This window comes from Martes martes (genome assembly GCF_963455335.1).
Source record: "Martes martes genome assembly, chromosome: 15".
NCBI lineage: Eukaryota > Metazoa > Chordata > Mammalia > Carnivora > Mustelidae > Martes > Martes martes.
The window spans coordinates 29,817,102-29,834,062 of record NC_137903.1 but is presented as its reverse complement, the minus strand read 5'-3'; the positions used below and the strand labels follow the sequence as shown (position 1 = coordinate 29,834,062).

The 16,961-nt window shown below is 48.8% G+C and overlaps 1 protein-coding gene across 3 annotated transcripts in view; it reads left to right on the top strand.

The window, feature by feature from the left end:
- Window positions 1-2,098: 2,098 nt before the first annotated feature.
- The window catches only part of NR5A2 (nuclear receptor subfamily 5 group A member 2), a 138,497-nt gene continuing 123,634 nt past the window's right edge, over window positions 2,099-16,961 (top strand). The window contains exons 1-2 of one of the 3 annotated variants that reach the window (XM_080823795.1): window positions 2,250-2,424; window positions 14,166-14,303. In XM_080823795.1, coding sequence (XP_080679921.1) covers window positions 2,361-2,424; window positions 14,166-14,303 — 202 coding nt within the window. In that variant the 5' untranslated portion in view covers window positions 2,250-2,360. Of the gene's footprint in view, window positions 2,425-13,562; window positions 13,646-14,165; window positions 14,304-16,961 lie in introns of those variants that run through there. The other 2 variants (XM_080823792.1, XM_080823793.1) reach the window with 2 other exon arrangements.

Below are 16,961 nucleotides of genomic sequence, written 5' to 3'. Positions count from 1 at the left end.
AATTTTGAATACAATAAATACTCATGGATATAATTCACAGAAGAGGGATGCCTGGGTGGCTCAGTGGTTAAGCATCAGCCTTAGGCTTTGTTCATGATCCCGCGGTCCTGGGATCAAGCCCTGCATTGGGCTCCCTGCTATTCTCTCTCTCCCACTCCCCCTGCTTGTGTTCCCTCTCTTGCTGTATCTCTCTGTCAAATAAATAATTAAAATCTTTTTAAAAAAATCACAGAAGCAAATATATTTTGGGGTCCTCATGTTTTTTTAAGAAAACAGCTGATTTGCAGAGTCTTATGTCCTTTAACACCTATATTTGGTATATTTCTAGTATTCTGGCATATTATTGTTTGATTATTCATTATTTTTTTATAAAGCATTTTTTATTTTATTTTACTATTTTTTTAACATAGGCTCTACCCCCAACAATACCAAGAGTCACATCCTCTACTGATTAAGCTAGCCAGGTGCTCTCATTTTTGATTATTTAAAAAAACAACAGCAGGGGTGCCAGGGGTGGCTCAGTCCGTTAAGTGGCAAACTCTTGATTTCTGCTCAGGTCCTGATCTCAGGTTCCTGTGATTGAGCCCTTGAGTCAAGTCGAGTCGAAGCTGGGGTCTGTGCCTAGAGTGGGGTCTGCTTGAGATTCTCTCCCTCTCCTTCTGCCTTTCCCCCTGCTCACTCTGTCTCCGTCTCTCTAAATAGGTCTCTCTAAAATAATGAATAAAACCTTTAAAAAAAATAAAAAGAAATAACAGCAAAGAACTGACATGGATGATGATAATCACCAAATTCTTTTTCGTTTGAATACTTGCCCATCTAAAGTACTTCACTTCCCAGCCTCCCCTGCAGCTGGGTAAGTATGTGTCTAATTCCTGCATAGTGAGATATAAGCAACATGTTTATGTGGTACTTTCAGGAAATGTCCTTAAAAAGAAATATGTGTTCTCCGCCCTTCCTCCATACTGCTTCCTGGTATGGAAGGATGGCTGGAATTCTAGCGGCTGTTCTGAAATACGCAGGCCAGAGATAAAGGATAGGAAAATGGAAGGAACCAGCTTCTGCTTAACTTTGTAGACCTATTGTACCATCCCTGGTATACAACTGAACCTCTAAGAGAAAAATAAAGGTTTTATTTAAACCACTGTTATTTTGACTTTTCTATTATATAGTGAAATCTAATCCAAGAAAATATAACCTTGATGGGTAAATGCTGTACATAAACATTTCGAGTTTTCTAAATAGAATCTCAGGGGGAAAAAAAGTTTGCTCCATTACAGAAATCAAAACAAACAACTAACTCACAACATGGGAAAAGATATGCATTATTGTAAGAATCCATAGTTTATTACTTTAAAGAACAAAAGAGATACTTAACAAGAACCTAAAACTACTGTTGGGTCATTTTAGTAATGGTTCTTTCATGGTGAAGAGTGATCCAGATTTTTCCCATGGATTCAAGCGAAGAATAATAACTTACAATTATGGAAAATGTATTATACATTCATCATTTTGCCAGCACTAACCTCAAAGCATAAGTTTTACTTTATTGGGGGTAGAGATAGGGTGCCCTTTTAACCAACTAATGAACAAACAAGTTAAGATTAACTTTGCAGCTAATGAATAGGCATGATTAAAAAGTTGGTTGACAACACATGAATAAATAAGTGACCATAAGCTTGGAAATGCTACTGTAGTATTTTAAAGTGTCAATCAAATCTCCCATCATCATTTAAAGAATTAATGTGTGCTAATGTTATCATCTAAAATATGTTTACAGAGGTCAGAAGAGCTACGTTTGTTCTCCTCTATGCAAAGAAGTGATGACATCAAGGGGGTATGTCATAAGCCTAAGTTTAGTTAGTAGATTTAAGTTGGTTTGGAGTTTTATCCACTAAGTATGATCTTCTGACCCCTCAGTTTTACAACTTCCAACTCTCTGTGCTGCATAGCACCTCTCCACTTCTGAGTTAATCATTTCTTTGCCATTATCTGCCAGGAGTTCTTATCTCTTTTGCTGTCACTTTATAACAGGGTCCTCTTATCAACTTGCATAGAGTCATGTGATCTGTCTAAACCTATCAAAAGTTTCCATTCTTCTGATTAGAAACCATCATGTAACTGGATACATGGTTTACAGCAGGCACTAATGCTGGAAAAAGTACAGAGTTCAGGGAAAGACTTAACTTGTAACTTTCTGCATTCTTGGATTTTTTTTTTTTTGCTATTTTTTTAACTTTCACTGAGGATTACTGTAGTCTGATGTGTCCTCCCAAGGGCCACAACATTTGACAAGCTGTACTTTTTCTTGTGCTCAATGATTTCTGCTTTAAACCAAAGGACCACCTATAATTTTACTAAGAATGTCTTCTAATTCGGATACTGGAAATTTACAAGATTCTCTAAAGCACGGACTTACGCCTATTGGTAAGTAGGAGTTGCTCTATTTATCATCCATTTATTATTCTGCTGGTAGATTAAGTCACATAATTTAATCTCATTGATGTCTTTTGCATTGTAAGTCATTGCTTCTCCTATTGTCTCTTAAAAAGCACAGAAGCCCATGTATGTATCACACATTTATCTTTCTTGAAGTTAAAAAAAAAGCAAATGGATATTTCAGTATTATTCAGTTATCCACTGGTTTTGGATGCCCATGCCTTAGTCTAAAACAGAATAAAAAATGTATAATGTATATATTTCATCACTAATATTTTCTGATAATTTCTAATCAGATATAATAAGCTAAAATTTGACCAGCTTGAAACAAGTTAACCATGTGGAGTCATCACTGATCAAACTTTAACAAATAGCTTTCAAATATTTGTAAGTCACACCACAGGATGGTGTCTCTCATTCATTGCAGATACTATAGAGTCTCTTTTGTTTCTCTGATGAATAAAAGCCATGCAAAAAAACCATATATTTTGGTTTTAATATATATAACATATATAATAATATATACTAATATATTTAATAAATATATGTATGTATGTATACAAATATACACACACACACACTCCATCGTTAGTTAAGGATTACAATTTAAGGGTTACTGTCTGTTTTCCAAAATACTGAGCATGGCTTATTTTTATAAACAGGAGTAAATAAAGCTAATTTTCACTTCTAAAAAAGAACAAAAAAATGTTACTGTTACAGCAAGAATACATGCAGTTATTCCTAAAAGTAAAGGACTAAAGGGAAGTGATTTCCAGTGGTCTGTAATTATTAGTCTGTTGGCAGTCATTTTTTTTTCCTTTCCCGTAGTATTTGAAGGACCTGTGCCTTTCCTTGTAAGCACTTTCTTAGGCTTTCGGACTGGAATTTCCTTGAGAATTCGCAGAGGCGTGTCACGAGCTCTGAGTTCTAGCTTCTCTGGAACAAGAAGGAAATCAAGGCTTGGGCTTTTCCTCTTTCTCCCTAGATAACCAGCTGACTCCACTGAGGGCAGTGATTGCTGTTTTATTGGGCCAACTACACCCTCTGGTATATCAATTGAGGAAATGGTGACCTCACCCCCCACCCCCAAAATCTGTACTTAGGAAAAGAAAACATGAGGAAGGCAATCAGAGTGCAACAGAGAATCAATTGCTCTGCAGAAAAAAATATGAGCACAGGAAAGAAGGTGAAAGAGAAACACAAACGATTTCTAATCTTTTTTCGCCTGGCAAAACCGTGGCGGCGCGCTCAGGAGTCCTTCCAGGCAGCGACCCGCTGGGCGTCCCCTGGGCTCGGCGTCCCCTGGGCTCGCGGCGGGAGCGCGCTCAGCCGGGGACAGGGGCGGCGCGCGCGCGGGATGAGCCCGCGCTCCCGCCTCACCTCGGGTCGCGCGCAGCGGGGACTGGGAGGCTGCGAATTAAGAGCGCGTGGGGTCCGAAGAGCACACACGCCGCCCCCACCCCCCACCGCCGCCACGGCGTCCCTTAGACTCCTGGGGGTGAATTAAAGAGAGTAAGTGCTAGAAGGAGACATCTTCGCATTTCTCTCTGCTACATTTTACCCATTGGGGGTGGGGTGGGGGTGGTTCCATCCTGAGCATAAATGGAGATCTCACACCCTCAGGTCTGGGATCGGTCAGGTTCCAGGGAGCCAGAACCTGCGGAATGTCTGTCTAGCCTGGGAAGGACTGCTAAAGACTGACCCTCAAAAAAAAAAAAAAAAAAAAAAAAAGTACGGAAGGAGGCGCTCAGCGAGTCTACCCCAACACCCTAAACCTCTCCAGGCACTTCCGGACGTCAGATTCTGGGATGACAAAATTCCAGTCAATTTTCCGGTAAAAGAAACCTTTCCGGATCTCATTCGAGGCCTCCCGCCCTTTCCTAGCCCTTGCACTCTCCTAACTCCTTTCCCTGGTATTGCCAGGTGGCTGGGAGATGTCCGTGTTTGCAACATCTTAGGCACCCAGAGGCCACTACTGGCACTGAGAGTTCCATCTGTTCATGGGTAGCCTCCAAGGAGCGTGGAGAGTCATTCCTGGGGGGTTCTTGGCTAGACAAGTCACCCAAAGGGCTGACAGAGGAAAGGGGGACATTGTGAGCCTTCAGTCTGAACAGTTAGGGCTGACCCTAACCCTGAAGGTGAGTTTCGTCTTGGATTGGATTCTGACTGCCCAGGGCAGCCCACTGAGAGAACCCACAGGTGGAGTGGAGAGTGTTAGGTCCTGGTGTGGCTTTGAGGGGGCAAATTGCAAGTTAGGATAGGGATGGGGAGTGGTTCACAAAACTGAGGCCAAGACATGTAGAGATGGGTCAGGGTTTCCAACTTCACATTAATTCAGTTGTGTTGTACTAAGAAATGTGCCTCTGTTTATTTTGAAAGCTGTTCCTATGGGTCCGAGGCGGGCATGACATTTTTCTTCTATGCATAATGGGGGTTACATGAAAATTGTGTATAAATGTCTGTACTCAACATAGAAAAGTGGAAATAAGATGACATTGTTCCTTCTGCCTACCTACAAGATAATCACACAGTGTGGTGTAAGAGCAGCAGACTTGGGGTTATAACCAGATTGCTCCCTTAAAGTTACCTAGCTCTGGGACACTGTCCTGATTCTTGGTTTCTGGCTTAGGTTTTTGTTTTGTTTTGTTTTGTTTCTCCCAAATGAGGCACTTCTACTGACGATATACAGTAGTAATGTAAGAGAGAAAGAGAAATAGAAAAAGAAAGAATTAAGTATTTGTCTGTATCTACAAAATAGCCAAATCTGTATGGTGGGAAGCATGTCCCGTAATGAGTATTCATTGACTCTTCTGCAATGTGCTCGACATTACTGCTTTGATTTCTATGAAACTTATGTAATTCTTTAAATTAAGTGCATTTATGGAATACATTATACACATTCGATATATTATTGTCTATTACCCATAGGAAGTAATGTCTGTTACCCACAGGAAGTTATGTCTGCATAGTTAGGGTACACAGTATACAATGCAAACATTCTTGAGACACTATATATAGTTTGTTATCTAGTCTCCTTAGCACTCTTGGAGTCTGATTTTATTCCAGCAATAACCTCCAGTAAGCTCTGTGCCCATAAGGATCTCTGAAAGTAGACATAATGCAGTGGAAAATGAGATAGCCCCTTATGTCACCCTAAACTCTGACCAGCTTTATTGGCAGTGCGGTTTCGAATGCCAGTCACCCAAATCCATACTCTGATTCTTGGCTGCTGGGTTTAGGCAGCCAGATCCCTCCAGGAAGCTAAGCTCCGGTGCCTCTTCTCCTTCCCTGCCTCAGCCCAACTCCAGAAGAGTGCTTCTCAGACTTTCTTTACTGGTCTTGATCTACAAGTTCTAACTGGAGCTAGAGGATTTCTTTAATGCCTCTTTTAATAAACCAGGAGAGATTTATGGAGGAAGGGAGAACAGAGGCTTCGTAGTGGTTTTTTTCTTTGTTTGTTTGTTTTTCTTTTCCCCTTTACTTAATGCCTCCACCCAGACACAATGTATAGAGTTATCTTAGATTCAGCCTTGAACTTGGGATGAGCTAGAGAAGGGCTCTGGGACAGACTCCCACCTGGAGGCCCAAGCTTCCCCCAAGCACAACTAGAGATATTTTATGAAAGACATAAAAATTGTCATATTTTATGAAAAGTCAGACATCTTGTTCCCCCAGACTACAACCTACCTCAGGATAAAGCTATTTTTTGGAGTGCCACTTCCTCACTCTTCACCTTATTGGAACAAAAATTTCCCTGAGAAGTACTGTTGGCCTCAAGGAACTTTAGGAGTGTGGGGGCCTTGAGGTCTGGGGAAACCCTGGGGAAGACTTGAAATATGACCAGTGTGAACTTGAGAGTTTAAGCCTGGAAGAACCATGTGGACTGAACTTGACCAGACAAATTAATAAAGGCTGCCTCTTTTTTAGTCTTTTGGGAAGCTCTGATAGGTGTTTTTGTGTAATAAATAACAAAAGACACACTTAACTTTTAAACTCCAAATAATCTGAGTACAGATGAACATAAGCATTTTGGTGAGCAGTTTTTACCTGGGGGTATAATTACCTCCCTGGGGACTATGTCAAGCACTGTGAGATAGTCAAGTTAGCAAGTCCCTCCCACTGGAAGGATCTTATTTTTAGTGGTTCTAGAATGGTTAGTGATCCCCTTCCTAGTTATTTTCTTTACAGAAAGTTGAGTGTGGGTGCAGTTATGGGAAAAGAGATACAAAGGAGAACTGATATTAACAGTGTGATGTATTGCTTTGCTAGTACTATGTCATGCAACTATAAAGTTGACTTTGTTAACCCTATTTTACTGATGACAAAATTGAATCAGAAAGGTTAAGTGATTCTTCCAAGATCACTCCCCATGTCAAGAGAGTGAACTGTAAACAGAACCTCTGTTCTGTGACTCCAAAATCCATGATCTTTCCTTAAAGTAGTGATTATTTGCCTTTGTTGATATAAAGGAATTATGATTAAAAACAATCTACTCAGACATTCTTCCAAAAGGCATTTTGGGATTAAGAAGACATCTGTAAATGGCTCTTTATCTTTCTTTTCATTCCACAGTAGAATCAGATTTAGATCCCAGTAGAATTCAGAAGGCTGGGATGGGGAGAGGTATGGGGGGCCGGGTGGGGACAGCACCCAGGAGCCTTGGAGGCAGAGCAAAGCAGGTAGGAAAGCACTTTGGGTCTTCTGCTCTGGTTTCCTTGAAAGGATCTCTGGAGTTTGGAGGGAGTTTTCGTTTGCAGTTATGGCGTGTATGCTGGCAACTGGCGGGACTACTGACAGACAAGAATTGAGAGAAAATTCAGAGCATCTGTTTGTTATGTGGGCTTGGTGAGTATGAGGAGGGCAGAGAAATCACCCAAAATGAGTGGCTGAATTTATTTTTTTTAAAGATTTTATTTGTTTGACAGAAAGAGAGAGAGAGCACAAGCAAGGGGAGCAGCTGGCAGAGGAGAGGGACGGGGATCCTCACCTGGGGCTTGATCCCAGCCAAAGCAGAGGCTTAACCGACTGAGGCACCCAGGAGCCCCTGAGTGACGGAGTTTAGAGAGAAAAGGACACTTTTTACCTTGAGGAACAAACATCTGTTGTCTTATAAAGGGAAGAGACAGAGAACGAGATAGTTTAAGCACAGGCACCCTTTTTTAAAAAGTCCTGTTGACAAACCCTGGTGTGTTTCTAGTGAGATGCTGGTCCCACGCCCAGCGCTGACATTTTTGACAGTAAATGCTGATTCCTTCCTGGTGATCTGGACGTCCCCAGCCTCAGCCCCATCAAGCTCCACCTGTTCCACCAACGGTCTATATTGGATTGAAAAGAAAATCGGTCGGAACCCTCCACCAGGTCCCCGAAGCATCTCCCCAGTTTCCAGAAAGGAAACCTTGGGGGAAAAGCAAAGAATTTGCTCCACGCCCGTTAAGCTGGCTGGCCACCACCTCTTAATCGTAAAAGTTGTCTTTAGGTCGGAGGAGGAGCCGACGCCGAACTGCGTAACCTCCCAGACCCCAACACTTTCCATACTTTCGCACCGCAAGCCGGAGGGTGATGGTATCATCGCCAAGGCCCGCTGGCGCCCCCACTTTCTTTTCTGTCCCAAAGGGGCCCAAATCGGCTGACAAACACAGCTCTGCGCAGCCCGGCAGTCTTTGATCTTAAGAACAGAAACCCCTAGTGCGGGGGCTTTCCCAAGACGAGAGCCTCCCGACCACCCATCCCCGCGCTCCAAGAACGGAGGGATTCGAAGAGAGGCGGCGTGGAACCCCTTCTTCCCTCAGGACACTTCCAGTCTGGCCGGATTCTCGTAAATGGCAGCCCAGAATAATCTAGTGGTGAGGATTTAGCTCTAGTCTGGGTTGAGGAGGGGGAGGGGATGCGGGGAGTGGAATTGCAACTCAAGCGCTCAGCTGGTTCCAGTAAGCTCTTCGTGGCCTGCTGGCGCCACGATCGTCCTCGAGGACGTCACTCACTGTTCTGGTTTGTCCGGAGGATGGGCAGCGGTGGTTCCGAGAATGGAGTCTCCGTCTCCATGTTTGGAGTTGGAGCTGACTCACATCTCCATTTCAATTACAGAGGAAGAGAGAGTTTAGATTGGACCACCTACCCAAGATTATTTCCCCAGCCCGCTTCTTTCTCAAGACCGGATCTCTCCACCCACTTCGAGGAGGGCACCGGCTCTACCCAGGCGGGACGCGCCTGGACCCCTGGGTTGGAGCAACAGTCTCCAAAGAAAATGAATCCAGAAAGTTCTACTGAGAAGTCTTTTTACAGAGATGCAGATTCCGATAATCCAGGCCAAACTCGGAAAACCTCACCTTTCCTTAGGGCAAGGGTGGGAGGTTGTTGGGGGAGGGGCTGGAGGAGCCTGGATTACCTGGATAATTACTTCATCCTGTATTTTCCTCCTCAGTAAAGACGGGGCCGTGATCGCTGAAGATACTCTCATAGTGATTGTGAATCAACCCCCACTTGTGGCTACCCCGACTCACAAGACTCCCCGGGGTAGACTGTCTAAATTGATAGCAGGTTCCCCTCATGCTCTACAGGCTGTGGTAGATGATGTCTTAAGTAGTTATTTACACAAGTAACGGGGATTTTTTTTTTTTAAACGAGGCACGACTTCTCACCTATTCAAGTTTATTTTTTCAAAGCTTCGGCCAATACAGTGCTCCTTGGTAGTTTGTACGTCTGTACTGAAATTTAACCCTTCTCATCTTAAAACAAAGTGGTCTGGAAGCCGGCTGGGGGAGCCCGGAGGTGGGGCGTATAGGCTCAACCCTTCGAGCTCGGGAGCGGAACTCTGAAATTCTTGCTAAACTTCATTTTCAGAGAAAGGCAAAAGGGGCTTCTGATGGGCTTTTTGAGTGGGAGGGGCTGAAAAATTAGGCAGAGCCTAGGCTGATAAACTTGCTTCCCTTTCCCCCCTCGGGCTATCGGGGCCACTTGGTGGAGACTTGCTGGAAAAAAAAAATCTAGGTTTCTTCTGAGGCTGGGAACTAGACACGTGCTACGAGAAAAGTAAAGATTCTGTTTTCTTAAAAAACACCGAAGAGTAGAAATAGAGGAGGCGTTAGAAATTGTTTCCAAGAATGTAGATTTGCAAGTTTCTTGAGAGGTTGGGTAGGTCATGTAAGGCTTCTCCCACCCAGGCGCGCGGGAGAGGTGGGTCTTCTACTTGGGGACCTGTGTTTTCCGAGCCCAGGAAACTTGAACCAGTTCTAAAAATCTTGACATTTTCACTCCCTTTGCAGCCTGCATGCGTTAAGCGCGCGGGGCTGGCCAACAATTCTCAGGTCAGGTCAAGGGCAGGCTGTTCCCGGCGCGCTCTCTGAAATGCGGCGCGGAGCAGCGGAGAAGTGGAGGCGGGGGAGGAGTGGGAGGCAGTGACGTCCTCGCGGGTGGGGAGTGCGAGACCTCCTCAGCTGCAGCCCGCCGGGTGAGTGGGGCGCACGGCCCCGTAACGCTGAGCCGGGATAAAATATGCCAGGACTGCGCTCCTCGGGCTCATCAAGGCTGCGGGAGCCTCCCCGAGCCATCATCCTTTATAATTGCAACCGTCAATCAATGCTTTAAGACAAAGTCAGAACCGGGAAGGACGAGCCCTGGAGACCAGTCTCGTCGGAAAGAAGGTGGAGGCGTGGGGGAAGTGAGGGGAAAGGGGAGAGAAGTTTGCCAGAAGTTGGCAGAGGAATGCAGGGAAGACATTGAGAATGAGCACGGTAGCTAAAGCCTCCCTCTGCCTCCGACTTGTGGTCTGTGGTCTTTGCCGCTAGTTAAGTTTCCCGCAGACGGGGTGGATTCCTAAGTGTGCATCCCCTAAGAGGCTGAGTGGCAATAGGTTAAGATGTCCCTGGCGGAGGATGGGATGCGTCTGCCCGCCTGCGGGGGCTTTATCGTTCCAAGACGATCCGTGTTATCTGTCAGACGACCACGGGCATCAACGTTTAGACCACACAGGTCCAGTTTCCCTACTCCCATCTCAGTTGCCTCCCCCTTCCCGCGTCCACTTGTCTTTCCTTCCTCACTGCTGCCTCTGCAACCTGGGTCCATCCTCAGGTAACCGACCCGAGTCACCGTGGGTGGCTCAGGCTCCTCCTCCCCCAGCTCTCTTTGGGATCCGGTGTTCTGGGAGACGCCCAGGCCGATCCGAGGTCACAGGGCAAGCGGGTTGGTGGATCCAGGGAGGGCCCTGGCCCGGCAGAATTGAAGGATCAAGGAACCGGAACATTCAGAAGGAGGGAACACACAGGGTCGGGAATGGATGCACTTACGGGGTGCAAATGAGTGTAGCGCGTAGAAAGCCTTAGTGCCGCCGCCCCTCCCTCTGCGACTGCCCCAGGGTTGGGAACCCCCGCTGCTCCCCCTAAACTCCTTGAAGAGAAAAAGGGGGAAAAGGTGAGTCTGTCATCCAGTCTCTGAATAGAACCGGTTCCAGTGGAAGATTTCCCACCTTGTCCATGGCTGGTGGGGGCCTCGGAGTCCCGGAGGGGATCTGGGATAGGGTTGACCCTGGGGCACTCCTCTCTCCCTGGAGCACCAGTTTCCTCTCTGCTTGAGACCTTCTGTGTTTGTAGTGCCCCTTCCATTCCCTGCGGCCAGCCTGGACAAGAGCCTGAAAGCAGGGCAAAACGCCTGGGGCCTTTCTGTGATACAACCACGGTTCTTTTTTTTTTTTTTTTTAAAGCCTGTTTTTTTGAAACCTGGTCTCCAGCTCCTGTTTCCCCCTCACCACCTCTGGTTTGGGGAGGAGATAAATGAATGTCAGCTGGTCCTCTGTCACCATCACTACTGGTTTAGGTTGTGTGAGGTGAAGGCAGACTGGCTTGGACTGAAAAGATGCTAGTGTGGTGTAAACAAGCCCTTTTGGGGTTGAAGCTGGGTTATGAATGTGATCATAAAGTTTGCCTTGGCCACGTTAGGCTCTGCCTCAGGTCCACGCAAGGAGCAAGGATTTCTCTGTGCTACAAAGTATATGATCTGTCAGACCCTCTCTCTACTTCTTTCAATTCTCCTAACCTTTTCCTAAAGCTCTACCAACCAGAGGACTTTCCCTCTGGATCTGAGAGCTGGAAGCTCCCTCTGAGGACCAAGAGTCTGGAGTTCTCCATAGCAGCCAGCCTGGTGTTTGTAAAGGTGCCACAGAAGTGCCCCCACAAGCCCTTTGATTGTAGTGGAAGGACACTCCTAAATTAACACTTTGTAATAAACTGATTTTCAAAGTTCATCTGAATCCACAGAGCACTGCAAGACTGATTTGAGTCCTGAGATTTAGTTCCTTTCCTTTTCTGAACTATGTAAATACATATATATACACATCTATATGTGTGTGTGTGTGTGTGTCTGTGTATGCATGCACTTATTCACAATGGTATTTAAAACAACTAGTAGTATGGAAAATGGACTGACAGTGTTATATGATACTATCATAGAAATCTGAGCATTTTTTTTAAGGTTTTATTTATTTATTTGTCAGAGAGAGAGAGGACACACAGAGGGAGAAACAGGCTCCCAGCCCAAGCAAGGTGCCCAGTACGGGACTCGATCCCAGGATGCTGGGATCATGATCTTGAGCTGAAGGGATATGATTAACCGATTAACCTAACCATCTGAGCCACCCAGGTGTCTCGAAATCTGAGCATCTTTAGGGTCACTAATTTGGGCAACCACAGCCCACTGTACTTTCCAAACTAATGGACAGTCCCTCTCCCCTCAAGTTTAAACACTTCTATGAAATTTGATGATGCTACAAAACTGAGATTTGAATAACTTAGATTTTGAATATATATTGAAGAACAAAATGACAAAAAAGAACAGTTTAGAGAGCCAGCAGCCTCTGAATTGCCAGACATGGGTAGGCGATGAACAACCCGTTTCATGTAAAAGTGTAGATTAATCATGGCAACGATTGGAGTGTTTTTCAATTCATCAAATACTGGACTGGGTGGTTTAAATGTGTGATCTCCATGCCATTCAAATAGAATAAATCCAGATCTTTTGAGATTCAAATTCACCCCCTTGTGGGTGGACTCTGATAATTACCCAGTCTCACAGCAGACACTGAATATGAGGCATTTCATATGCAGTCATGAGGCTGGAAAAAATGTTTTTCATCTTGTTGGGATGAGATCTGAAAACTTTGAAGATGTGGCTGGGCTGGTGGCCGAAGAGCTTACATAACAGATGGTTCTTTAAAACTTTATATTGAAGTGCTGGGCCTCCAGGCCTCATGTGGATTGTCCCACCAGAGACACCAGAATGAAAGAGGAGAGCCTAGTACCCTCTTTGCATTCTACTTGCAGACACAGTTCACTAAAATTTAGGAAGTCTGCCACCAATGTAATCTTGGGCTGGAGGGGGTGGGGTGTTTATAACTGAGTGAAGGAACTGGTAGAGAGGGGAAACAGTGATCGCTGTTTCTCAGATTTCCGGCAAGTGAGTGCACTTGCAGCGTTATGGCTGTCCCTTGGGTGGGCTGGGATGCTCGACCAGTCCCACACTCCCCGGGCCCACCATGGGACCTTTTCGGACTGAATGCCGAGGGAGTAAATGAAGCCGGGAGCACCTTGAGAGCAGGCCAGCTCTTTGGAGAAGAGCGGTCAACTGAATTCAACATCTCTTTTCTCCTTCGGATTGTTTAAGTGGGTGTTTAACCCCCCCATCCAGCCCCTGACCCGACACGCGCGTGGAGACAAGCATGCACACCCCTGCACACCCGCACACCCCTGCACACCCACACACTCCCGCGTCCCTTCTGGCTTCCTCCCAGCTCGCAGAAATAAATCGCCGCCCTAGCCTCGCGTCCTCTGCCGCCGCGCTCAGACAGAGGTCGCCTCTCACTAGCAGGAGGACCCGGCCGCAATCACATCCCCCGCCCCAGGTCAGGGTGGGGTGGGAGGGGGTTAAGGCGGGGTGGGGAGGTTGGGGCAGGCCAGGGGACTAGAGCATGCGCCTCATCCTCATTGGCTGGCGGTTGGTGTCCGACAGATTCCGGAACGCGCGTTCCCATTCACTGTCATCACCTCTCATCCCAGCCTCCCCCTTACCCCCGTCTTACTTACCTCCCCTCTCCTCCCCGTCTTCCCCCTTTCCTTGCCAGTACCGTCACCCTCGGGGCTGGAAGGACCACTCTCGGACACGCGGGAGGAGTAAACGAGGCAGGAGAGGGAGGTTGGAACTTCACAACTCCGCACTTGCGATAGTGAGCGCGAGGGAAGCAGAGACTGGGGAAGGGGCGGAGAGGAGAAGTGAGGCGAGAGAGAGGGAGAGAGAGAGACCGACCCCTGGCGATCCTGAGCCAGAGGGCGGGTGGAGGGAGGGGTAGAAGTCGCCCGAGCCGTCCGGGAGCAGCGGCTGCAGCGGCAGCGCCGCGGCGGCAGCAGCAGCAGCTCCGCCGCCGCCTCCGCTGCCCTCCCGGAGCTCGGCCGCACACGGATCCGCGCCCCGGGCAGCTGCGCCCTTGCCACCGCCGCCGCCTCCGCCCTCGCCGAGCCGAACCAAGGCGCCGGGGCGCAATCTTCACCGCATCTCTAGCCCGCCATCTCCTCCCAGCGGCTTGGGGGCGGCTCCGGAGTTGCGAGAACTGGACGGGGCTCAGGGGTCCTGACCCGCGGCCCCGGAAGGAGGAGGAGGCGCGCTCCTGCGAGCGCGTGGGTGAGCAAGCACCCCAGTCGCCCCTCCCTTTTTCCCGCCGGAGTTGAATCTGTGCTGCCCGTGTCCAGGTTCTGGGCTTCCGGACGGACACGGACCCCCTATCCCCGTCTGCGGCCGCCCTGTCATGCTGCCCAAAGTGGAGACGGAAGCCCTGGGACTGGCTCGATCGCATGGGGAACAGGGGCAGATGCCGGAAAACATGCAAGGTAAGGAGGCGCTTCGCGGCGCTCGGGCTCCCGCGGCCACGCCACCCCCGGGCTAGCCCTGCGGGCTTCAGCCGCCCACCTCCTCGCGGGCGCTGGAGCTGCGAGGCTGGGCTCTCGCGGCCGCTGGGCTGTGGGGCAGCGCGCGGGCGACAGGCCCCCACTCCAGGGACAGGCATAAAAGTTTATGGTTCTTGAACAATGCGGGGCGGAGGTTTTCCAAGCAATGCCTAATTGGCCGCTTCTAATTAAGAAAAGAGAGGCTTCGAGCTCTATGGCAACCCGAGGAGGGGGCCCAGCTTCAGGCTGAAGATACTTAAGAATAGTATGATCATTCTCAGAAATGGAATGCCTCACTGGAAACCGGAGCAGGTTCTCGGTCATTGAATCGGTGGGAACTTTAATCAGTGCTCTTGTGTGGAGGAAAAACACCCTGCCTAGCAAAGCCAACTACAGAAAGAGAAGATGACCCCTGAAAAGCTTGTCTTAGCGGCGTTAGAATGCATGTGGGCACCCCCAAAAGCCCATGCGGACCCTTGGAGCCGGCTGTAATTGGGACAGCTTCAGAACTGCAGGCAGAACTGAAGACATCCAAAGTTAGCCCAATCCCATCTTCTGCGCGGATATTGCAGAGTTAGTTGAGGGAGGGGGCCGCGGTTTAGCTTAATGACTCCGCTTCAGTCCGGGAGCTGGGAGTATGGAAGTCCTGTTTGTTTTCCCAGCTCTTGATTGCTGACAACAAAAAAAAAGCAAACTCTGCTGGCTATTTTTTTTTTTTTTTTTTTTTTTTTTTTGCCGCGTTCCAAAACAGCGACTCTGCATCTGGCTGTATGAGCCCTTCAGAAGTTTATCGCAGTTGCTCTGGGCCGGGGAGGGAACAATGCTAGGAAAAGTCACCGGTGCTCTTCCATCCTCGCCCCTTCCAGCGCGCAGGATGTGCGGGCAGGCGGGCCTGTGATCCCGGGACGCTTCCTGCCATCCCCTTGAGCGAACTTGAAAGGGCCGGGGAGGTGTTGAGAGCAGAGTCCGAGCAGAGTTTGGGGTTGGTGCACGCCGTGGTGCGGGACTGGCTGCGCGCCTGCAGCACTTGGCCCCCGGGGGCCCTGACGTCGCCCGTCTGGGCTGGGGGAAAAAGGGGTGGCGGCAAGACGTGCGTTGTACCTGTGGGGTCGCTTACCCTCCATGATCCTGGGGTCCCTCCAAGCCTCCAGGAAGGGCTGTGGAAGTACCCTGGAGGCTGTGGCCCCTGAGACTAACTTGAGGGTTGGCTGCTGGAGGAACCCGGTTGGCCCAAAGAGGCATTCTCGCGGGCGTCTGGGATTCCCGCGAAGTGAGGCCGTGGGGCACACCCGCGCCGGGAGCCGGATCTCGGAACCCTCCGCCTCCAGCTGCGGAGAGGGTCTACCCTTTGGGCGCCCGTGAGGCCAGCGCGATCTTGGGTGCAAAAGGAAAGTTTCTGCTGCTCGTTCCGGCGCGCGCGTTTCTGAGACTCGGGAAAAGACACTCAGAGACACGCTGGATCAAGAAGTAGGGGAGGCAAGAATAAGAGTTCAGGGGGCGGGGGACATGGGAAGGAAACGCCACTGTAATATTTTCCCTGTAAAGTTAGGGAGGGGCGTTCTTGACCCGATCTACTGCCCCAAAGCAGAAAGTTAGCCCTCGGTTGTGCCCAGGGCTCAGGAGAAGCCGCCGGCTGCTCGATCAGATCAGCTCCGGGTTCGAAGACAGAGTGGGAAGGGCCAGGGCACATACTTCCCCCTAGGCCATGCGGCCTACACCTCGAGGGGAGCCCTTGGGCACCGGACCCCATTACCACTCTTGCTCTGGTCTCAGCGGGGGATGCGCCCTAGTCGCCCTAGTCCGATCAGAAAGAGGACCCGCCACTGAGTTTCGGGACAGCATAGCGCTTGCAACTTAGGGGGAATTTTTCCGCGTGCCTCTTCGGCCCTAGCTTTACAAGGCCCCCGCCGTCCTCTTTACTTTCTTAAGACTGGGGCTTCTCTGCCCTAACGGATTCCGTTCTTCAAACGCCTACTTGAGTACAGCACCTGGGAAACTCTGAAAGGTGCCCCTGTCTTGCACAGCGGCGACTGTCTGCCCACACGGACCCTGTCTTTGTCCAAAAGGGTCTCCACGCCCAGCCCCGGTCTTTGGGGGGTTGGAATCCCAAGGTGGGCACCGAATCCTCCTGCAGACGTGTGCCTCGCAGTGCCTCTTAGGTGCGAAGTTTAGACTTGACTTTGGTGGGAGAGTAAACACGGTCAAGTACAGTTTTCCCAAAACACGCCACAAAGCAATAGTTACAAGTTTGGGGGAGAGATGGGCTATAAACGAACTTCTCGAACCTTCAGTTCCTCCACACTCTCAGCTTCCGAAAACCCGAGCGCGGACCTCTTAGGGCTGGCACCGCTGGGAGGACTGCGCTCAGCATCTCTTTACTTCTATTTTACGGAGCCCAGGCGCTAGCCTCTACGGGAACATCATTCACCGGAACCCCACCCCCATCCCCAAACTCTGGCTAACTCACTCGGGTTTAAGCCCCAGACCTCGGCTCTGTGGCTCGGGAGGAGAGGTCTCAAGCTCAGCCGGTCGGTGCTCGGCCCTCAGCCTCCAAGTGGTGCAAATGACCTCACCTCCCCTCGGCCCTTTCCGGGGGCCTGC